This window comes from Miniopterus natalensis, chromosome 9, assembly GCF_054644295.1.
Source record: "Miniopterus natalensis isolate mMinNat1 chromosome 9, mMinNat1.hap1, whole genome shotgun sequence".
NCBI lineage: Eukaryota > Metazoa > Chordata > Mammalia > Chiroptera > Miniopteridae > Miniopterus > Miniopterus natalensis.
The window spans coordinates 17,086,355-17,109,180 of NC_142089.1; the positions used below are offsets into that span (position 1 = coordinate 17,086,355).

At 54.9% G+C, this 22,826-nt stretch overlaps 2 protein-coding genes and 1 non-coding gene across 10 annotated transcripts in view; all 3 read right to left on the bottom strand.

The window, feature by feature from the left end:
- SDC3 (syndecan 3) overlaps positions 1-6,494 on the bottom strand; it is a 31,593-nt gene extending 25,099 nt beyond the window's left edge. Inside the window, exon 1 of the mRNA XM_087820528.1 lies at positions 6,360-6,494. Coding sequence (XP_087676654.1) covers positions 6,360-6,494 — 135 coding nt within the window. The remainder of the gene's footprint in view (positions 1-6,359) is intronic.
- A 10,380-nt stretch (positions 6,495-16,874) lies between these two features.
- PUM1 (pumilio RNA binding family member 1) overlaps positions 16,875-22,826 on the bottom strand; it is a 114,509-nt gene continuing 108,557 nt past the window's right edge. For 6 of the 8 annotated variants that reach the window (XM_016217276.2, XM_016217250.2, XM_016217243.2 and 3 more), the window contains 2 exons: positions 22,399-22,591; positions 16,875-18,711 (listed from right to left, as the gene is read on the bottom strand). In XM_016217276.2, coding sequence (XP_016072762.1) covers positions 18,580-18,711; positions 22,399-22,591 — 325 coding nt within the window. In that variant the 3' untranslated portion in view covers positions 16,875-18,579. Of the gene's footprint in view, positions 18,712-21,456; positions 22,592-22,826 lie in introns of those variants that run through there. The other 2 variants (XM_087820259.1, XM_016217262.2) reach the window with 1 other exon arrangement.
- LOC148092373 (small nucleolar RNA SNORD103/SNORD85) lies at positions 21,457-21,541 on the bottom strand. The gene has a single exon (XR_015715088.1). It is a non-coding gene; the product is annotated as a small nucleolar RNA SNORD103/SNORD85 (small nucleolar RNA).

The following is a 22,826-nucleotide window of genomic DNA, read 5'->3' on the forward strand; positions in this document are numbered from 1 at the left end:
GGGTGGGAAGGGGGGCGGGATGGATGGGGGGCCTGGCTGGCGGTGCAGGAGGTACAGGGAGCACTAGGAGGCCTTAGGGCTGAGACTGACCCCAGGTAAAGTGAGCCCATGGCCCATTCCAGAAGCAGGATGCAGGTCCTGATCAGCACATTGTCCTTGCCCCACCCTCATCTTAGAACACTGGCCCCGAAGGGGGTATGATGACAAGGTCAGCAACAGGACAGACAGAGTCCAGGTTAGGTGAAGGGGCGGCTGACACCCGCTCCACCAGTACTGGCCACGTGAGCTCAGGCAGGTGGCATAACATCTCCAAGCCTTCTCCTAAGTAAGGCGACCACCACCAGCCTCCACGTGGTCAGAAGGCTCAATGAGACGACCTAAGGCGCAGGACCATGCCCAGTCCTTGGGCAAGACCCAGCCCATCTCCGGGCTTTGGGACCCTCTGTGAGAGGCAGGCTGTGGGGCTGACCAGCTTCCACCTCTGAGCTCCCATGCAGACATCAACAGTCACCTGCTCAGAGCCAGGGCAGGTGTGATGAACGGAACACAGCCCCCGGCTCCCAGCTGGAGGAAAATGAAAAGAACCTGGTGTCCCCATGTCTTGGGCTAATGCTGCGGACAGCAAGGTCTCTCTGGGGTCCAGGACTGGAATAACCTAAAGAGTCATCGAATCCACTCCTCTAGCTCCAGACTGGACTGCAGGCACCCACAGCTCCCGGGAACCAAATTCCCCGGGAACTCAGCCCCACGAGGGTCTGGGAAGAGCTTCCTCTAACCTGGACTAATCCTGCCGGCTCCACTGGCAAGACCTGCCCAAGTTCTCCCTCATAGGGTGGCGCCACCTCCAGGGTTCTGCTCTGGATCATCGTGATCATTCAAACTTGGGGCCCACACTCTCCAAGGGAAAACCTTATCCCCACCTCCAAAAGCAATTCCTCAAGTGAGACCAAGAAAAGGACAGGAAAAGAGAAAAATGGAAGCAGGTAAATGGGAGAAGTCAGCACTTTCTTATTTCGCTTTGCTCTAAGGCAGAGAAGTATTCTTAGCTCATTTTAAAGAAGAGGAGCCTGAGGCTCAGAGAGGTTAAGTGAACTTGCCAAGACCACAGAGCAAGAAATGGGCAGAACCAGGATTTCAACCTGGTCTGGCTGGCTGTAGGGTCCCTGCTCCTACTACTACCTCAAGCTTCACCTTTAGGTTTGGGGAACCCAAAACAGCACCAAGGCCTGGACACCTGGAGGTGGGGTCCCGGAGGGAGGTGGGGAGAAGGCGGAGACCTCAGCCAGCTAGGGCAAGGATGTCGTAGAACCCTCTCCACCTGGTATAAAAAGCCAGCTGTGCCCTCCACCCTCAGCAGCCAGGTAGGGAAGGGGCCAGAGCATTTGTCCAGGCCGCCCCCACTCCCATCCCCCAGCTGGGCCCTCAGCCATTGCTGCTCAGGCTCCCCCTGTAATCACGGCTTCCTGTTTGGCGCTGAGAATAGGCCTGGTCAGTGGGGGAGGGGAGGGGCCACCCCTCAGGCCAGGGCCTGCTCTGGAGGGATCCGGAGGGAGAGCGCCGGAAGTGAAGTCTACCGGCCTCCTGCAATCTTGGGAAGCTGGGGGGGGGGGGGGGGGGCAGTCAACAAATATTTACCAGGCACTGGCCTGATATTCCCAGGATATGGTGGACCATTAGAGGGGACAGCAAGCCAAGGCAGGTGGTAGAGGACCAGCGCAGACACTGCACCCTACTGGGGTGGGGGTTGGGGTGGGTGGGAATAAGGGGCTGGGCCTTGGGACAGTTTCTGGCTCTGGCCACCCTGCCCCCTCAGACACAAAATCACAGGGCTCCAAGCAGCTGGGCTGCAGCCCAGAGCCACAGTGCCTCTGTCCCACCCTGATGTGGTAACCCAGTTTCAGCACTCAGACCACAGACTTGCCCCACGCGGGCCCCTGGTACCCCCCAGCCCACAGGTACATGCCAGGATTCTGCCAGCCTCACTCTGTCCCCCCAACCACCCTCACAGGAGAGAACACAAAGTCCCAGCTTGGGCTCCAAAACTCACAGTCCTGGCTTTCTTCCTGCCTGCCCTCCTTCATACATTCACTCATTCATTCATTCAAACCATTCAGTTCTGGGCAGGACACAAAGTTGGCCTTGGGGGTTTAGCAAAGAACAAGGCAGCCACAGAACTGATAGCCCAGTTCTATCAGCCCGCCAGGCCCTAGCTCAGTCCAGCTCTGCCACTTTCCAGCTGTGTGACCTTGAGGTCATCATTTAACCTCTAAGCCTAAGTTTCCTCCTCTGTAAAATGGGGGTTCTAATCATTTCTACCTCTGAAGATTACAATGAGGATTAAATAAATGCTGGTTCTATTAGTAAGCCCTCGGAGGAGTGGAGGCCACCTCCCAAATCAAACCTTCAGGCCCTGCCAGGCTGGGGAGACAAGACTTGCCCACCTCCCATCCCCAGCTGCCTCAGCGGGTCGGCTCCAGCCTCAGGAATCCTACTGCAGCCCCTTCTAGAGCAACCCATCCCTCTCCCCCCAGAAGCTTTGGGGGAAGGTCCCAGCTCCAGTGGCAGGGACAGGAGGGAGGCCTTCACAGGGCCTAGCCTCTGGGGGAAGATGCTTCCCTTCTACCCCTCAGGATGCCCCTCACCCACCCCCTGCTGCTCTAGCATTTTCCAGAGCCCAAGCCCTGAGCTGCCCTGCCCCAGTACTACGAAGGGGCAAGGACCCAATGCCGCAATACAGGAGGTGGAAGGAGCCACTTGATTTTCAAAAGGCTAAACTCTCTTCCTCCAGCAGCGCTCAGCCCCCACCAAAGCCCAACACGAGGGAACAAAAAGCGCACTGGCTTCACAGCCGGCAGCACCATGTTCCAACCCCAACTACGTCCTGAGGATGCTGTAACCCCAGTACAGCCCTGTAAGTCAAGCATGTGTCCCCAGTTGACAGATAAGAAAGCCAAGGGCCAGGGCAAGCTACAGCTTGCTCAATGTCACATGGTGACCACTTTTACAGCTTAGCTCCAAACCTCCTCCTCCGGATGCCCTCCTTGACCTCTCCAGGCTCTCTCCTGAAAGGCCCCATCTGCTGAGAGCTCCCTACATGGCTGCCTGTGCTCAGTCTACTCAAAAAGCTCATTTTCTCATCACAACATCTCTGCGAGGCTGGCACCGTTATTGTCCCCACGTTACACATGAGCAAGTTGAAACACAGAAATCCCTGACCCAAAATTGCACAGCAAGTGTCTGTCCCCAGAGCCCCTGCCACCTTGGGGGCTAACAGGCAGCAGACCCCTGTGGTGTCCCTGTGTCGGGCCATGGCCTGGAACAACCCAGGGGTCCCCACCTTTTCATTTTTACAGCGAGAACAATCTTGCCCTGGCAACCCAACGTTCAGAGTCCACTGGAGTAGCTGGAGGGGAGAGGAGTAGGGAGCTCCTGGATGACTGACACGGTGGGGGTGGGGAAGGAGTAGGACCACCAGGCCTGGGGGTGGGGCTTCAACAGAATTCCAAATTGATTTCCACTCCCCAAGGTCCCTCAACCTTCCACTGCCCACCCCTACCATAGTCCCAGCCACAGAGCGGCAACCGTGTAAAGAACAAGAAAACAACATTTGCTGAGTGCTTGCCATGTGCCAGGCACTGTGCTAAAAGCTTTACATACGAGCCCCTTTCATTCTCGTATTCTCCCCATTTTACGGAGGTGGAAACAAAGGCACAGAGGGGTTAAGTAAATTTCCCAAGGTCACACAGCCACAAAGTAGTGAACTCCCGTCACTGGGAGTATTCAAACAAGACTCAGGGGCCCCTCAAATCGCTTCCAGCCCTGAACTTCTAAAAGGACATGTTTCAAAGCTCAAATTTGGTGGCCCTGAAGGCAGATGTCCCCTCAGAGTTATAGTTACCTGGTCTCTCAGAAGAGAAGATTCACCAAAGCAGATGCCAGGAGACACACACACACACACACACACACACACACACACACACACGTAAGCACACGTACACACGTACACAGACACCAACTCACCATCTGCAGCATGAGAGCTGCTATCCCCACTGAGGTCACTCTGGAAGCTCCCCCAAACACACACGCACTCCCTTTCAAGCTGGTGGGCAGACCTAGGGCCCTCTTGTCCCACTGAGCCAGCTACTTCCCAACCCCAGTGATATCCTTAGAGGACCCCGCCATGGAGGCCACTCCTGGAGCCATCCCAGTTGGGGCTCTTCTGGTCTAACTCAGTCCCTTCTCCTGCAGGCATCACCCTTTTCCTCCGGTGAGGCATCCCTGGCAACTGGACACCACCCATTAACCCTTTGCCTCCCAGCTCAGATGAGGTGATGCCCCTCCTCCACAGCCCACTCCAGGGAAGGTGTGAGGCCTGGGGAGGAACTCGTCTCCCCTTCATCTGGAGCTTCACCCCTCCTCTCCTTCAAGTCAAGTCCAGGCATGTGGGCCTCAAGGCCCAGAGCCCCAAGGTTTTGCTTTCTCTGCCACACAGCACTGGGTCTGAGCCACACCTTCTACCTCGCCCTCAGATCCAGGGGCACCCTGCCTCCCTGAAGCCCTACAGCACCGGGCCCATCACCTGGTGTGCTCTCAAATCAACTCCTTCCACCACCTCCTGGGCAATAAATTTGTAGCCTTGGTTTATGAATAAGGAACAGTTGTTCAGCAAGGGACGTGACTTGCCCAGGGTCACACAACTTGAGATTCCTGCTGGGCCTCCAAGTCTAAAGCATTTTACCCCGAGCCCCTTTTCACTCATTTATACACAAAGCATTTACTAAGCTTCTTCTGAGTATGAAAACACACATCTTCTCATTTAATCTTTGAGGAGGGTGTCATTATTCCCTTTTCACAGAGGGGAAAAGAGAGGCTCTGAAAGGTGAGATGATTTGTCAAAGGTCAGACCACGAGCCAAGGCAGTAGCAGGATTTGAACCCAAGGCTGTGTGATTTCCAAGACGGTCTTCCAGAAGTGTAGCTAAGAGTGCCCCAGCTGTAGGAAGGGCTGGGTCTCTGTCCCTCCCAGGGACCTCTTCTCCGCACCCTACACGGGGGAGTACCGGGGCTGAAGCATCCAGCTACCATGCAGGTACTTCCCCTGGCATTCAATACTCCCCTATTCTCAGCTCGAAGCCCCCAGGTGAGGAAGGCGGGTGAGTAGCCCATCTGTCCAAGAAATCCACGAAGCAACCTCTGCCCCCCTGCCTGTCCTTGTATTTTGCAGGCTGGCCTCAAGGAGCCTTGCAGGGGTTGGGAGGGGGGGGGGGGCCTGAGAGGTCTGGGTCCATTTCAGTGGGGAGCAGGCAAAGTTCTTGGAATGAACCAAGGAGATTGGGCCTGGGAACCCCCAGCTCATTCCCAGCCCAGACATGTGTCCACAGGGGACTCACTTGGAACCTGAGTCCTTCAAAGGACCGAGGTGGCCCTTCTTCCCTATACCCTCCTCCTCCTGTTCCCCCTGTTGGAGCTGAGACAGAGCTCAACCCCACAGCTGCTGCTGCTATGGTCACTCAAAGGGACACTCAGGAGTCACCTCTCACATTCGCACTCACCTCCACCTTCACACACCTGGCCCCCTCGGGGGTACATGCCCCGTGTGCAGACTCACCCCTGCACCTGCGTGCACAGGCACATGCACACACTCCCAAGGGTCCCAGCACACGCCCACCACAGAGGTCTCACCCACGCACTCACCCCTGCAGGCACACAGCCCAGTCCCTGGTACTCACCAGGCACAACGGGTCACCCTCCCACCACCAGACACACAGGTAGGACATGATGGCACTCACCCACACACACCACAGGTCCCAGCACCCTTCACTGAAGTGGACACACACGGTCCCCTCAGGTCACCTTCACACAAGTCCCCCTCCACCCCTCCCCTTCCCTGGGCCCCACTGCCCTCATCAAGGCTACCCTGGGGGGAACCAAATGCACACCCTCCCCAGCAGGAGGAACAGACCCGACGCCCTAAAAGTGGCCGCGGTCTGGGCACACCCACGAGCAAAATCCACGTTTATCCAGACCCAAGACACACCCAGCCCTGGCCCCGCGCCCGGCGACCCCCAGCCACCGTCAGGCCCTCCCCGCACCCCTCCCCCGGAGCAGGGGACCCGGCCGCGCGCGCGGGGAGGCGGATTCCCGGAGCCACCGGGGAGGGGAGCAGCGCTGGCTCCCGCCGGGCCTCCCTCTGGGGAGGGGTCCCGAAAGGAAGGGGAAGGAGCCCCCAGAAGGCGCCCGGCGGCGGGGGTGGTCTTCCCGCCCCGATGTCACCCCAAGGGGCGCCCACGGGGAGGGGCGAGGGGCGCAGTGGGGGAGGGGCCGGGGGACGGCGAGGGGGTGCGGGCGCGCGTCACTCACCCCCGCGGCGCGCCCGGCCAGCAGCAGCAGCAGCAGCGGCGGCAACAGCCCGCGGGCCCCGGGCCCGGCCGCGGCCCCGGTCCCGGCGCCTGCCCCGCGGGCGGCCCCGGCGCGGCGCGGCGGCCCCGGCTTCATGGCGGCGGCGGCGGCGGGCGCCTTTGTTCCCGAGGCGCGGCGCGCGGGGCGGCTGCTCGGCGGCGGCGCGGCCCGGCGGCTGCACCGACGCGCGGCTCGCTCGGGGCTCCCGGCTCGGCCGCCCGGCTCCGCCTCGCGGCTCCGCGCCCACAGCCGCCGCGCCCGCAGGAAGCGTGCGCCGCCGCCGGGCCGCCCCCAGCGCGGGCGGAGCGGGGAGGGGCGGGGCGGGGCCGAGCGCGCCCCCGGCCCGCCATGCCCGCCCCTCGCGCCCCCGCCGGCTCCCGCCCCGCCCCGCGCCCGCCCGGAGCCCTCGCGCCGGGTCCCCAGCGCCCCGCGCCCTCGCGCAGCGCGTCCCCGCCGCAGGGGGGTCAGCGGGGCGCGCGCTCCCCCGGCTGCCGTGCGACCCGGGGGAGGACCCTGTCCCGCGGAGCCTCGGCCCGGAGAGCGGGGGCCCCTCGGAAGGCGCCCCCTCGCGCTGTCGGGAGAGAGGGAGGGTCCCGCGTGGGAATGCGGGGCAGGGGACGGGCCCGGCTCCTCCGAGGCTCTGAGCAGATGGGTCGCATCCGTGTGGTCATTAGTAGCCTCCCCGCAAGCGCCCCGTTCACAGGGCTCTTCCAGGACCCACCACCCACCCCAAAGCCAGGTCATCCGAGCCCACTGGGATTGCTGTCCCCAGGACGCGGGTGGGCAGGGTGACCTCAGATCAGGGGCAGCCCGCTCTGGGCCTCAGTCTCCCCTCTGTGCCCCTGGGTGTTGGCTTCTGGGCCCTGTCGCTGGATCTGCAGAGGAAACGCTGGGCAGACCTGGAGTGGTGCTGCTTCCCCACCGGCTGTGTGACCTGGGGAAAGGGGCCCCACCTCTCTGAGACTCAGATTCCTCACGTAGAAGGGACACCCCACCCCCTCCAGTGCAGGCGCTGCAAGAAGTGTGTCCCTGAGTGGCGGTCTTTTTACCCTGAGTGGTCATCCTGCTTTTGTCTCCACGCCCTGATGCCCACCGGGCACACTATGCGCTTACTCACTGGAGTCTCCCATTGCCAGCTAGGACCTAAGCTCCAGGAGGGCAGGGCTTGGAGTCTTCTTTGCTGCTGTGTCCCCAGTGCTAGCACAGAGACTGGCACATAGTGGGTGCTCAACGCAAATTTGCTGAATCAATGAATGTGTTGCCCATTTGCCAGAGCTCAGGCCACCCAGGTGTTTTGGGAGGCGTGAATATTTATTAAGTCCTAACCATATGCCAGGGGTGGCACCAAGTGCTTTACATGAGTTATCTCATTTCATTCTCTCAGCAGCCCCATGAAATGGGTGAGGTGAGTATCTTCACTTCCATGATGGGAAACTGAGGCCCGGAGGGGGAGGTTATTACTAAAGATGGCAGGCTGGAGGCCTCTGCCCTCAGCCCTGTGTCCTGGTACCCAGTGTGGGGCCAGCCATCAGGAAATAGGAACTAAATTGAGCTGAATCTAGAACAATTCCCTGGAGCAAAAGGGAACTGAAACCAGGACGAGTGTAGCCAAAAGGGGAGTGTGCTAGGGTGGGCCCAGAGGAACAGACTCTGGGGCACCAGCTAAGACTTCGGGGTGTCAGGGGACCCGGACTTGTCCTACAGGGCCCTTGAAAGGAGGTCCAGAGGACAAATGGAGCTGAATTAGGAGGTGTCCCCTGAGAGGGAGTGAGAGCCACATCCCTAAAGGCTATGTAAGGTCAGGCCAACTACCCTTTGGCAGAGATCCTGGAGAGGAAGGAAGGAAGGAAAACTTTCCAACTCTGAAATTTAAAATTCCTTAGGAATTTTGTGGTCCCAGCCTCTGGAAATCCCATTCCCAGCTTCCTGTAGGAATTCTGACCCATGGGCAGATGAGTGGAGAGGGGCTGACGGGCCCAGTATGTGGGAAGCTGGTCCTGGTTGAGACAGCACAGCTTGGAGCTAAAGAGCTTTGACTCAGCATTGGGCAAATACCTGGGTTCAAACCCCAGTTCTTCCTGTTATGAGCTGTGTGACAGTAGACAAATAGCTCCACCTCTCTGAGCCTCAGTTTCCCAACTGTAACATGGAAATAACAACCACACTGGATTCACTCACTCTTTCTCCAGATACCAGTTGAGCGCCTATGTGTGCCAGGTCCTGTGCCAGGTCCTGTGCCAGGTGCCGGGTTGTGAAGATTAAATGAGCTCTTCCCTGCCACTGTCCTGGGGGTTCAATAAAGGTGGCTGGGGTGAGGCTTATAAAGTAAGGGACCTGGATGTAGGGATAATCACCTCCCAGAGGAGTTGCCATAGGCCCAGGGAACGGACTGGTTCTAAGGAGCTTCCAAAGGGCAGAGTTAAGGCCAAATGTCGGCTCAGTATAAGGAAGGACTTTGGAATAGCTGGAGCTGGTCACAGATGGCAGTGGCTACTCTGAAAGGTAGTGATCACTGTCTTGGGAGCTATGCAAGGTTCAAGAAACTAGCTCTCGGGGAGGCCATTAGCACAGTCTCCATGCACAAGGTGAGCAGTGAGCACTGCCCATCTTGATAGGTTCCTGCCAGTCCTGAGACTTCTGGGGGCAGCCGCCACTCTTCGACGACACCCTGAGAGGTGGGGTGTGGGATCCCTGGGCTGGGCGGGAGCGCCACCTGCTGTTCCTCAAGAATACTAGTCACAGCCAGAGCCAAACCAGGTCTGGCCCCTGAGAGTCTCATTCAGTCCCTCACCCCCTGCTCGAGCGCCCCTTGGAGTTCACAGGTGTGCACACTCACCTGCAGGCCAGCACAGGGCATGCACAGTCACCCTTCCGCACTGCCACTTGTGCATTCAAGCCACATGGCAGCCTCTCGGGGTCTCCCTTCACCTGCAGTCACCACCGAGGGCACGACTCCCCTGGCCCACTGGGTGCCTCTGGGGAGCCTTCCTGACTCCCTCGGGCAGGGCTGGTCCCACCCCTGCCTAGCACCCTAGACAAGCCCCATCCGTGCACTCCCCATCCTGTTCTTTTTCGTCTCTACTGTCTGGCAGGCACTGCTCTATGAGGTGCGCACTGACATTATCCCCAGTTTAAAAGGCACAGAGATGTTAGGAGACCTGCCCAAGGTCACACAGCTGGTGAGTGAGAGCTGAGATCCTGAGCCAGACTCAACAGCTACACTCTAACACCAGGTCCCAGGTGTGTCAGGAAGCATCTGATGAATGAACTAGAGTCATTGAGGGGGTTCACACTGTCACATGGACTCAGCCAACCCACAGACATCCTTTGCGGAGCCTGGAACCCAGATAACCCAGGACAAGCTGGCAGCCTTGCCTCCCCTCCTACCCCATACCCCATCAGACCTTTCTCTGTCCCTGGCGGGGCCTCCTGGCTCTAACAAGGTGGCAAAGGGGAAGGGGAGGCCTCAGCCAGCATCTCTGAGCTCCACCCCTGAGACCCTCATGCAGAATTGCATCTCCAGGCCTGGCACACAGTAGGTGCTCAGTAATAGTTACCTGACTCTGCCTGCCCCCAGAGGTCTGGCTCTTTGGAACTCATGCAGTCCTGAGAGCCAGGGTCTGCTGAGGGCCCCCTCCCGCCGGGCGCTGTCTGGGACTTGCTCCCTCTCACCCTCAGCAGTCCAGGGGCTTGGGAACAAGCACGATTGCCTCCCAGGCTGGCCCACGGTGAGCACAATGCACACATCGCTCTTTACTTCGTCCAGTTTTATAGTTGGGGAAACTGGGGCTCTGAGAAGCTGGGTGACTTGCTTCGGTTACACAGCCTCACTGTGCCACCTGTGGGCACAGGGGGACTTTTCGATTCTAACCAGCCCTCTGACTCAAAGTAATCACCAGCCTTGGAAACGCGTTCCTGTCTCTCCAGCCCCCACCCCATCCACCCTGCTCCCCCCACTGCCCTCTCCATCAGGACTTCCAGGCTTGCCCAAGACTCAGGGTGGAGGCCAGAGCCGGGTGTGCTCCTGAGGAAGTCTGAGTGAAGGCCATCTTGAGGTCAGTGACCCCAAAAGAAGGAACCGAAATACGATTTTGGCAAGAGGACTGCTGATTGAGAGCCCACAGAGGGAACTTGGGGAGACTCAGCTGCCCCAACAAGTAGGGGTGAGCTGATGGGCTACTGGGAGCCTCCCCAGGGCCTGAGCCTGTAAAGGACCAGGACTTGACCTCCACCTGTAGGGACCTCCATCTGTGCGGAGCCCCCTGCCCATCCTGAGGGTCTCACAGGGCCAAGTCTCAGGCTAGTCCTGAGCCCCCCTGTGTGCTAGGGCACGGAGCTGCCAGGCATGAGGTCAGAATTTGAGCCTAGGCCTCAGGTTTGTGAACTGGAGGTTTGCAAACTGTGGAGACCAAAAGTTTCCCTGGAGGCCCCTCGGGGCAGGTGTGGGTGAGAGGGGAGGGAGTAAGTCAGACTTTGCTTGAGCTGAGTGACCTTATGGGCACAGAGCAAGGCTGGCCTGGCCTTGACAGAGGGAGGGAGAGGCTGCAGAGATGCAGAGACCTTGGCCTAGGTCAGGTCTGCTCCGGTGCCAGGCCAGGTGGCGGGTGAGGGATCAGGGAAGAGGGGAAAGGAGGGCTCTGGAGCCGCAGGCTGGGTGTGAATGAAAATAGGAGCGGGTCCCAACTCTGTGGGGCCCTGAAGTTATACAACTTGAGGGGATCACAAATTCCAACTAGGAGCAAGGCCTTGGACAGGGGCGCTATGCAGGTGAGGGGCCCTAAAGCTTAAGCCTCATTAGTTTTACTGTAATTTGCCCACAGCCCAGCTTATTAGACCATCACCTGAGAGCAGCAGAGTCCTGGGGAGGGGGAGAGAGGGTGGGGAGGAAGGGGTGGGGGGCAGGCCGGGCTGGGTGGAGTTAACACCGCTCTGAGGGTTTGGGTGTCTCAGAGAGAATCCAGCAAGACTTCTCGGTGGTGGTGACATCTCACTAAGCCGTGGCAGGCAAGCCTGGAGAGCGGATGCTCCGAAGGGGTCACACTGAGGTCTTGAGCTCCAGCTGGAGGTTCCGATGGCAGGTATGTGGGGCACTGTGCTGCTCTCCACGCTCCACCCACTCCATCTGCCCATTTCATAAGTGAGAAAACTGAGGCCCAAAACGGGAAAGAGACTGGTGCAAGGTCACACAGTATATGGCAGAATGTGGGCCGCTTCACTCCTGCCCTGGGGCCTTTCTCTCACCCACCCCCTTCTTCTAGACCAATTGCTCTATTGTTTGGGAAAACTTGGGGTAGGACCTACCCCACAGCCAAGGCCTTCATTCCAGCCCTTCCTCAGGCCTGCCCATTCTGGCCAGTTCAAGGTCACAGGGCTAGGAAATGATTGTGTGGGGAGTGGGACGGGAGAGAGGGAGGGGCAGCAGGGATGGGGAGGGGGGGGAGGGGAGGGCAGAATGGTGAGGGGGAGAGTGGGGGGGGGGAGAGAGAGAGAGAGAGGAATGGGGGGGGGGGCTTTGCTGTAGCAGGAGCCGGTCCACTAACACGCTCCCCATTCCTGGGAATAAATTGCACATTTGGAGTCATTTTCCTGGAAGAAAAAAATTGCCTCTAAAAATATTTTTCTTTTCTCACCTCATGCTGGGGCTAGAGCGCCCCAGCTGGTGACAAGCAAAGAAGGGGGCACAGGAGAGTGACCGGCGAGGCGTCCAGGAAATCTAGTCCCTGAGGCCATGGAATCTGAGGGAGCAGAGCTGTCATCGAGATATTTAATGTGTCATGTGGGTTTTGGGATTTTTGAGACTTGTAGAGGCTAGCATTCAAACCTCGCCCTGTAGTTGCTGGGCCCCTGCTCTGGGCCTTGGCACCCAGGGGGCTGGCATCTCAGAGCGGGAGATAAGGTACATTCACATGGGACAGTCCCTCCTCTGCCCCTCTCTACTTGGGTGACCCTGAGCAGGTCACTGCCCTCACCCTGGGCCTCAGTCTCCTCCTCTGTAAATGAATCAGACCTAGGAGGCCAAACGTAATTCCCAGCACCACGCAGGTGGCCCTGGGACAGGGCCTGGCTGAGGACAGCATCCAGGAGGGACTCTGCTAGCACGGCTCTGAGGACAGGCCTGGGGACTCTGGGGTCACAGCCTGTGCCTGCCACTTCTTGGCCAGTGACCTGGGGCCCGTTTCTCCCACTGAAGTTAGAGTGAGAGACTGGTCCCCCCTTCCAGGGTTTCAGGGAGGTGAACAAGGTGACACAGGGCAGCACCCAGCTCAGGGCAAGACCCAGTCACAATCCAACTGGCACCATTTGCCAATCATTCCCTGCTCGGGGCGCTCCAGGCCTGAGGGGTGGGTCAAGGCAACAGGAGGCTGAGGGTGGCTACGGCCTCCTGGGAGGCCCTGGTGCAGCCCCACCCAAAGGTCTGCCTCCACCCTGGGCTCTGAGGAACACCCAGAATTTCCCAGAATCCTGGCAAGGGGCAGCTGGTGGGGGCAGGGTGGGCATGGGCAGAAACAGGCTCTCCCAGGTCAGCACAGAGTAGGGCAGCATGTGCCTCAAAGAAGAAACGGGAAACGGGCCTTCCGATTTCCCCGGAACTGGCCCGGGCTGCCCGAGGTTCTGTGCGGGGTATTTGTTATCTATTATTGGGTAACAGGTGACCCCAAACACAGCAGCTTAAAGCCACAGTGAACACTGAGTGCTTCCCCCGGCTGCTGCGGGTCAGGAGTCGGGGAGCAGCTGAGCTGGGGGCTCTGGTTGGGCCGGAGGGGGTGTCTCATGAGGCTGGAGTCAGGATGTCAGCCAGGCTGGCAGCCACCGAAGGCTGGGAGTGGGCCGAGCTGCTTCCAAGAGCGAAAGCGTGACTGGCCAGTTCATACTGGCTAAGGCAGGAGGCCTCGGTTCCTCCCCACGTGGGCCTCGCCATGCGTCCTGGAGTGACCAAGTGATCCTAGAGAGAGCAAGCTGGAGCGACAGTGTCTTGTGTGGCCTGGTCTCAGATGTCACGCTCAACCCTTCTCGCAAGATCCGATTGTTTCCAGGCGGCCCCTCTTCACATACGCGAGGGTGAGAACACCAGGAGGCGGGCCCTTGGAGGGCGCACTCCACATGTGGTAATGATTTAGCGCATCCGCTTTCGTGCTTAAAAGTATCCCAGTTGGCAGGATAAACAGTCACACTAGTAAAAATTCTAAGGGCCCCAACTTAGCAGGGGAAAATGTGAGGTAATAATAATTAATAACAACTCCTATTTTGGGCTTACTATGTGCCCAGCCTTGTGCCAAGGGCTTCCAATGTACCCTGTGAAACAGAACTATTATTGTCCCCATTTTCCAGATGAGGAAAGGGAGCAGTAAGAGGGCAAATGACCTGCAAAGGTCGCATAGGGCCGATGGGGCTGGGATTTGAAGCTAGGCAGCTATCAGTCATAAAAAGATTGGGGGGGGGTTAGTTCTTTGAAAGCTTGGTGCATAAACTAGGAATGTAGCACCAGACTAGCGACGTGGCCCCAGAAAGAGGCACCTAGGACTCAGGTCACATTAACAGAGGCGTGGGGCTGTCCTCACCCCAACCATCTGACCTCACACCAGGTGACAGTTGAGGAAACTGAGAAGTCAGTGATTTGCCCGAGGTGACAAAGTCAAAGGCAAAGCTAGGGCCTATGAGCCAGGTCGGTGACCAGACCCTGCCAATCCCAAGCCAGAGTGAGGGCCTCGCCCTGTGCCCAGGGGCAGCTGGGGGGGGGGGGAAGCTTAGTCTTAGGGCAGATGCCAGACCTCTGGTCTCTGGGGAAGCCATCCCCCCGCCCTGACCCGGCGCCGGAGTCCTTAGGCCTCTGTGCATAAAGCTTTCTATAGGCAGCAGCACCCTCCTGTGGCCACCGCTGGTAACGACACGAAGTCACAGGTTTCGTCCCCTAAATGCTTCGCTCTCAGTGCCTCACACATCTCCGGAAACCCGCTCCGAAAGGAGAGGACAGTTCCCTGGGGCTGATGCACGGGGGCATGAGTGAGACGACATGGACAGAGCCCTGGACTTGGAGTCAGGACCCTCCAGAGAAAATCCTTGCTTGGTTAGCGGCCTGACAGCCTGCGGGCTCCCTCGCTCCGTCAGGTCGTGGTGAGGCCTCGCAGATGCCCGTGTGCCCCATAAAGCGCTGTGATCAGGAAAAGGGCTGTTTATAAACTGTGAGGAGTCTATCCTGCGGGAACTCTGCAAGGGAGACCAAGAATGCAGGTTCCCAGATGCTGGTGGCAGCCCCATCCACGTGTCCCTGGGATGGCCTGGCGGCGGGGCAGTCAAATGAGGAAGCGGACGCCCGGCCGAGCTCAGCCTCTCGGGAAACTCGGGCCTGCCAAGGGGAGAAGGCGCGGGCCCAGGGCTGGCCTGAAGGTGGGGATAAATAACCACATTTTTTTTGCAGGATGTTGTGAAGAATAAAATATGCGCGGGGGTGGGGGCGGGTGGCTGGGAGAGCAGAAAAGAACCACAGAAAAAAGAAGAAATGGACACGGACGACAGTGTGGTGACGGCGGGGGTGGGAGCGGGTGGGGGGATAAATGCTGATGGGAAACAATAAATTTAAATTTTTAAAAAGAATACGTAAAACCCTTATCTTTTGGTGCCTGGCACAGTCAGTTCGGGACGAGTGACGGGATCGTTCTGTTCACCAAAACCTGTGCGGAGCCGCCGGGTGGGCGACGCTGAAGGTGAGAGACGGCAAGCGCCCCTCGTTTACTACACCAGTGTGCCGGGGACTGCGCTCAGCTACACAGTTCCGTCCTCTCAACCCGACTCTGGCAAAGGCACTATTATTTATTTCCCTCATTTCACAGAGAAGGAAACTTGGCCTCAAAAAGATGACCCAGGTAATAAAAGGAAGTTGAAATTAAACCCTGTATTTGTCCAACTGAAAAGCCTCCCCAGGCTTCCAAGGCGCTGACTTGAAATAAGAGGGGGTGAGAGGGTGATCGTATTTCTAAGCTTTGTTTACCACTAAAAAAAAGCCACAAAAACGAAACATTTCATTAAATGCTAAGTCTTGAGATAAAAGCCCGAGTGTAAGGTATAAACAGTCCGGATGGAAAAGAAAACCAACATTTGAGTGCCTACTATGCGCCAGGCACCTGACATTTACTACCAATTCTACCCTCCACAGCTCTAGGAGGCATTAGTCCAACTCACAGAGGAGGAAGCCGCTCAGACGGGCTCTCCCAAGACCACAGACGGTAAGCAAATGGGAAAGACACCCGAGCCCCCCTACTCTGCCCACTGCCTCTGCCAGGGCCTAGTAAAACCGTTCTTTAGGAGCCGTAACTTTCCATGACATGATGTGAGAACCAGCTGGCATATATTTTCACCCTCAATCCGTTTCCAGCAAGGACTGTGGTTGAAGATGAGGGTACAGCTAAGCGCACAGTTAAGTGGTGAGACGCATTTGAACCCAGTCCAATTCCAGGGCCACAGTATGCAATGTCCCAGCACGTTCCCTGGTGGGCCCACAGCCCCCTCATCATAAGGTTGGGGAGAACCTGACTCGAAGCCTACATCTCTCAGCGTCCTTTCCCCCTTCATTCCTGGGACCTCAAGGCCTGCTAGTGACCATCCCCTACCCTTGGGAGGGGACCACACAAAGTTACATTCAGCAACCACCCCAAGGTTCTACTTCCAGACAGGAGGTCGTGTGGCTCCCCTTGGCCTCCCTGACCCTGTAGTTGCCAACACAGACCATTGTTTCAGTGGCATTTTTTGCCAAAGCAGCTCCAGAGAAGAGGCAGTAAAGAAGAGCAGGTGGGCATTCTCAGGCATAAGTGACAGTCCTCTGTACTAAAAAATGGAAGATGTCACCAACTGGAGGATAAGGTGAGCAAGCTAGGACACTGGGGCAGCTGGGGCACGTCCCAGCATGTGGGCGCAGTGAGCAGGGTGAGGGCAGGAGCAGCCCAGAGGGAAGGGGCTCAGGAGGAGAGGCCCGGACAGACTTGGCAGCCACCCAGACGCCTACAGCCCAGCCTCAGGAAATCAGGTGCCCCAACACTTCACTCAGCTGAGTGACATTTGCGACTGACTGCATTCTAATCTAGACCAGGGCTCCTAAATGCTGAGGCCGGCAAGAGGCAGTGATGACCATCCGGAGAACAGAGCAAACCACAGGGCACAGGCTCGCTGGCGGTGCTCCCAGTGACTGGTGGACAGACTCTAGGCCAGGGAGGCAAATATTCTGATTGTTCAACAGAAGCTGGAAACCTGGATTAATGTGGACAACCTTGATTCTGAAAGCACTGGGCAGGCTAAACCCAACACCTTTGGGTCAAACTGGGCTGAAGAACCAGTCTGACACCCTATCCCTGTCCCTATCTCAATTCCCTCCCCCCTCCCACCCCGCCCTGCCCCACCCAACAAAACAGGCAGAAAGAAAGAGGCACAAACAAAGAAAGGGATGTCCTGGGGCACTATATTGGAGAAAAAAGTTAAAGCACAAACTCAGATTCCAAAGTTCTGTATTTTTCAAAATAAAGATCACACATTGTTTAGAGACAATCTACACAAGAGTTACAAAAAATAGTTGCCCAGGCATAAGCATACACAGGTTTGTTAATTATACACATATGGTTACAAGTGTGCTTGCAAAAAAGTTCATTGGAAATATACACAAGGCTCTGGAAATGTACACCGTGTAGTGTTACAATTCTATATTCAAACAAGGAAATTTGACAGTATGTTACATTCACTTACAAGTAGACAAAATGCAAAATACAGTTCATCTTCTGTACAAAAAGGAAGGGCGGTTCACACTTTACAAGGTGAGAGGGCTCTGATTGTAAGGAAAGCTGGGGCGGGGCTGAACTTTGCACGTCCTTTTGACTGTCACAAAATAAGCAAAACATTACTTTTTAGGATTAAAAAAACACTACTGTGAACTGAATCATCTTGAATAACATTTAGAAAGGATCTCGCTACAGTCTGACTAGGTGACAAATAAAACCAAGCTATTTTTTTCTTTTTAAACATATAACTAGGCTGTATAAAGAACATTTATTCCTTCAAAAGAAAAAATTTACTTCTGGTTGAAATTACAATTTACAATATACAACACTATATGCTACGACCATAAAAGGTGTGAATATACACTGAATGCACAGGGCTGGCTAATTCTCTTTTCTTACCAAAAAACGTGTTTATGTTGATTCAAACTTCTCCACATTTACATTACAGGTATACAAATGTACAATTGTACAATCAAAAGTATGTTCGACTACTAGGGTACATTATAGATACAGATTAGACATCAAAACAAGAAAATACTACAAATTTGTATATATGCAAAGTCTACACCAAGTATACACTATATATTTATAGAAGCAAGACCAAAAGCAGAGTTGGATTTTTTTTTTTCTCATGCTAAATAATCAAGATTTTGCCTTTCAATGTTAAAAGAAAAAATCCAACAGGCAGTAAACAATTACACCCGCCCGGCCTTGAAAGACATTCTGGGAGCTCACGTCTCCTCATCACAAACAGACTACACCATCTTCGTCAGCATAATAGTCTCCAAAAAAGGCAATTTTTAGACGTTTCATAAACTTAATGTCATAAAATGAAGCTTTAGCAACTCTGAAACAATTTTCATTTTATATATATATATATATTTATATTTTATAAACAGTGTTAAATGCCAGTTTGGGGTCATTTAACTAAAATTCAAACTTCTCAGGTTTTTTTGTTTGTTTTTGTTTTTTACTAAAATGAGGAGGTGGGGAAGAGCTATTTGCAAAACTTGCCAGCAAGGCAAATGAGTTAAAAACCTTTTTTCTGTATTTTTAAACTTTTTTTGTTAAACCAACCACCCTGAAAGTTTCCACACGTTGGAATATAGATACAACATTGAACAAAATATGTGGCCTCCCATGTACATTGGTTACCTATGTACAAGTATCCTATACACCAGTAAAACAACAGGGCAATTAGTCAATTAAAAAAAATAATTAGTACATGTTATGCGTAATAAAATTAAACAAATTTACAAAGGCTTTTCCACTAGTGGATTTGATTCCTTTTTTGGAGAGGGTAACCCTGGTGCAACCATTTCCCATTTCAGATTCTATACTAGAATGTTTCTGGTTGCTGGTTGTATTCACCAGTGGGCCAGTGAGGTCGGTGGGAATGAGGGGACAGGGCTGACACGGCCTCAGATAATGCCATTGGGGGGGCCACAGATGGGCCCTAAGTCGACCCCATTCTTCATGTAGTACTTCTCCAGCTTGGCCAGGATGTGCTTGCCATAGGTGTACTTGCGAAGAGTCGCGATGTGGGGCCGGATCTGGGGAGGAAGCACAGTTTGTGTCACTCCGGCCTGAAAACAGAGTTGGGCAGACTCCCAGTGTGCCCCCAGGCACTGGGAACACACAGCCACAGCAAAGCCTTTCGCTGGTCCAGCTAAAGCACCTGAATCTAGAGCTCTATTCCTGAGGACTGATGGAGCACATGAGGGCTTTGGAGACTGAACCACAGGGACCACTCCCAGGAAAGTACATCCTGACAATCACAGTCCACCCCACCCCACCCCAGGCACACTTTCAGCCCTTCTGGCCCCACACCTGGCAGCTCAGCCCTCCTGAGAGGGGGAGTTTCAGGGCACCATGGATCCTAAGCTCACCACCTGACCCTGTCCTCCAGTTCACCAAGGATCACAGAAAGCTACTAATGACAATAAAAATGACTCACATGAGCCAGGTTTGTTCACTTAAGCCTCCTAAGGGAGGTGTGATTGTCTCCATTTTACTGATGAACAAGATGAAGTCACTCATTCAAAGCCAAATGGCTAATAAGAAACAGCACAGGTATTCGAGCCCGACTGCCTGGCTCCTCCAGAAATCCTTTCTCCGCACTGCTCCCCCGGCACTGCCTCCTGCACCAGCTTGTCCTTCACCCCCTCCGAGGCCAGCTCGGCGCATCTCCCGGCATTCCCCGCTCTCCGCTCCCCGGGACATCCACGCGGACAACCACACAGGCGCTGCCTGCCTCTCGGGAGCCACCTTTCCTCTCTGTGAGCTCCTGGAGTTCTCTACATCCGTCAGCTACAGCACGGCACAGTGTGTTCACAACCATTTGCTGCACCATCTACCCTTTGGCACAGACAGTGACGGTCCGCGGCTGCCCCCATCCACGCTGGCGCTTGCATCTCCAACACCCTGTACACTCTCTTGACTGACATCCCCACGAAGACAACGGGTTGTCTCTTCAGCTGTGTCCTCACAACAAGGAAGAGCCAAGTAGCTCTAGAAACCACTCCTACACCCCACACAGGACACAGACCCGTATCCACTACGGCATTCTTACCCAAAGCCTATGAGGGAAATTTATTAACAATAGTCCTTGGCTTGAATTCTGAGCTGTGACCCAGACATCTGCCTAACCTCCCTAAACTCATCTGTTTTATTTATGTTTTTTGGTTTTTTTTTAAATATATCTTTATTGATTTCAGAGAGAGGAATGGAGAGGGAGAGAGATAGAAACATCAATGATGAGAGAGTCATTGATCAGCTGCAGCCTGCAACCCGGGCATGTGCCTTGACCAGGAATCGAACCCTGATCGCCTGGATCCTAGGTCGACGTTTAACCGCTGAGCCACGCCCAGCCGGGCAAACTCATCTATTTAAAAAAAAAAAAGCAATGCTATACTTTCATTTGGGTTGCAGTGAGGACTGTGTGCATGGCTAATGTTTTTGTCATTAGTATTTGGAATTCAGCCCCCTGGCTTTTCGTAGCTGTCCCTGGGACTGGCTGGCTGATGAGTCCAGCCACTTAAACTTTGCACCTCTCCTTTTCAGGACAAAAGAGCTGACCCTACATGTGTGCACACATGTGTAATACTGTGGAACTCCATTTTCTACATGATTTAATGGGAGGTGGTGCATAATCACCTGCTCCACTCCCAATGCTTCCTCTTGCTAAAAAGGATACAGACCAGTGGTGAAGGAGTTGAAAACTCTTCGATTTTTAGATTCTTGGGACCCTTTCTCCTCTCTCAACTCCCTCAACCAACGGCCTGCTAAGCCCCATTCATCCACTTCTCTATAATCCCAAATCCACCATCTCTTGGCAGATTTATTTTTATTTTGAAAATTCCATTTTTATTTGGCTTTGTTAACTAACTCCTTCTAGACCTTGGGTACATGGCTCAGACCCAGTGTTCATGGTGGCTTTTGTTCTGTTTACATTTTCGTATGCATCCTGAACTGTTTCCAGTTTGCAGGCGTAGTGTACTGCGCACACCACACTGCTACTTAGAGCTCTCCCCTGAACGCGAAGCCTCTGCTGTGTCACTGACTGTCCCCTGCCAGAGCTGCGAGGGTGCTGGGGAGTTAGGACTGTGGAAACTCTGAGGAAACTCAGATATCCAGAAAACTTTGTACCTGTTTGTTTGGGAGACGATGGTTTGATTGGTTCTTAGCTTCCCATCCAGTCTCCTCACTGCTCCATCTGCTTCCCACCTTCCACTTTACTCACCAGCCAGGACAATTATTTGAAATGTAAATGTGACTTTGGAACCATGGTCCTGCCCTAATGAACTTGTTCTACAATTTGAAATACACTGTCTTGTCTCCTGCTTCCAAACCTTCACAAACCAGGTCCCCTCAGTCTGGAAAGGTATCCAGGGCTTAACTCAAATGTCACCCTCTTAGGGAACATTCTCTGTGCCCCTACATTAGAAGAGGCACCCTGCCAACAGCCTCCCACAGCCCTCCCCAGTATTTCCCCAGCATCACCAACTACACTATTCTTGCATAATACTGTCGTACTCACCAATACAGCAGGCCTGCTGGAAGGAGGGCTTGCTATAGAGTATGTGCTTACTGAGTACTTGCTGAGTGAATGAATGGATATGTTTTAAACATCTGCATATCTCCTATATTCCCTCTGCCTTCACCAGCCTCCTGGCTCACATACACTAGGTGTCTCACAACATAAGGACTTTGGACTCCCCCAGCCTTCACCTGCCATCACCAGCACCAATGCGGTGTTTGGTTTTGTTCTGCTTTGAACTGGAGTGGTAGGTGTCTCGTCTGGCTCAGAACTCGAGTCCATAACAAAGATTCTCATTATAGAACTTTGTTCTCAGTGAGGGCAAGTGGCTCATCACTGCCAGACCAAGGCCCTCCCCTCCACTGAGAAGGGCTGAGGGAGTTCAGAGCCCAAAGGCTGAAGGTCCAGATCAGAAGCACCCCAAGGCTCACAGCACAAACACGGCTGCAGCACCCCTGCCTGGGGGGTTATCTGGCCTCCTGGGCCCTGTGTCTCTGTGGGCTGGTTGGGCCTGCTTCATGACTGTTCCTGAATCCCTCGGCCTCTGCAGGTGCGTTCTGGGCCAGCTGCCACTCACAGTACCCAACACTTCAGATTTCTGTCCCTTTCTCCTGTCTGACTCCTCTTTAGCTGGACTTCTCCTCCTGCAAAGCCTTCCCTCAAAGACTTGGGGCATGTGCTCTCACCACTGCTTTCCATCGCTCTTTCCCACACTGCTGTGGGCAGGGGTCAGTCTTACTCATTGCTGTGCTGGTGTCTGGCACAGACTGGGCGTCAGGTCAGTGTGCCAGGCCAGCCACTGCACTGGGCAGGCACTCATTTGGTAAATGGCGGTGGGTGAACGAATGAGAGAGAGGAACAGAAAAGGAAATGAGGCAAGCAGCTGATTTGTTGGATGAGAAGCTGGTCTCCCAGGAGCAAATGGATAAAAGCATGGCCTAAAGATCAGGGAGGGAAATCCCTCCCAAGGACTGAGTTTAAGACTCTTTCACAACAGTGAATTATTGATGAAGGAGGAGTGGCAAACATGGGACAATGGCCACTCCAGATAAAGGGGAAAAGGACCACAGCATGTGACATAGTCCAGTGACAAATTCTGCATAAAGAAGCAAGATGTCCACTCTCCTCTGCACTTCAGAAATATGAAGAACCCAAGGCCTTGCAAACTTTCTCTCTGACAGATCTGCCCAACCTGGCCTACCTTATGCATGACTATCTTCCGCTGGGCGGGCTCTGCCACATCGATCATCTTCTGGACCACATAGTTGGCATACTGGTCCTTCATCATGGTGTATAAGGCACTGTGGGGACCATCGTTCATGGTGCAGACCTCGTCGATGAGCACAGCGCGCTCCGTACGGGAGGCATGAGTGACACACTTCTCCACAACATTGCTACAATGAGACAAACCCAGGAACTATTAGAAAAGCGGACCTAGTGCTTGTCTGGCCTCTGCCCTGACCTCAGGATCAGCAGCAAGAGATCCTAACACTTTTAGGAGAATTCATCAACTGTTTGGCTCTGAGACTCTCCACCTTTGCTATCTGTGGCTTCCAATGTAAACCATGGCTGAAATCCAGATCTTGGAGGATAACAGACCCAACCCTCTAACAGATGAGGGTAACAGGC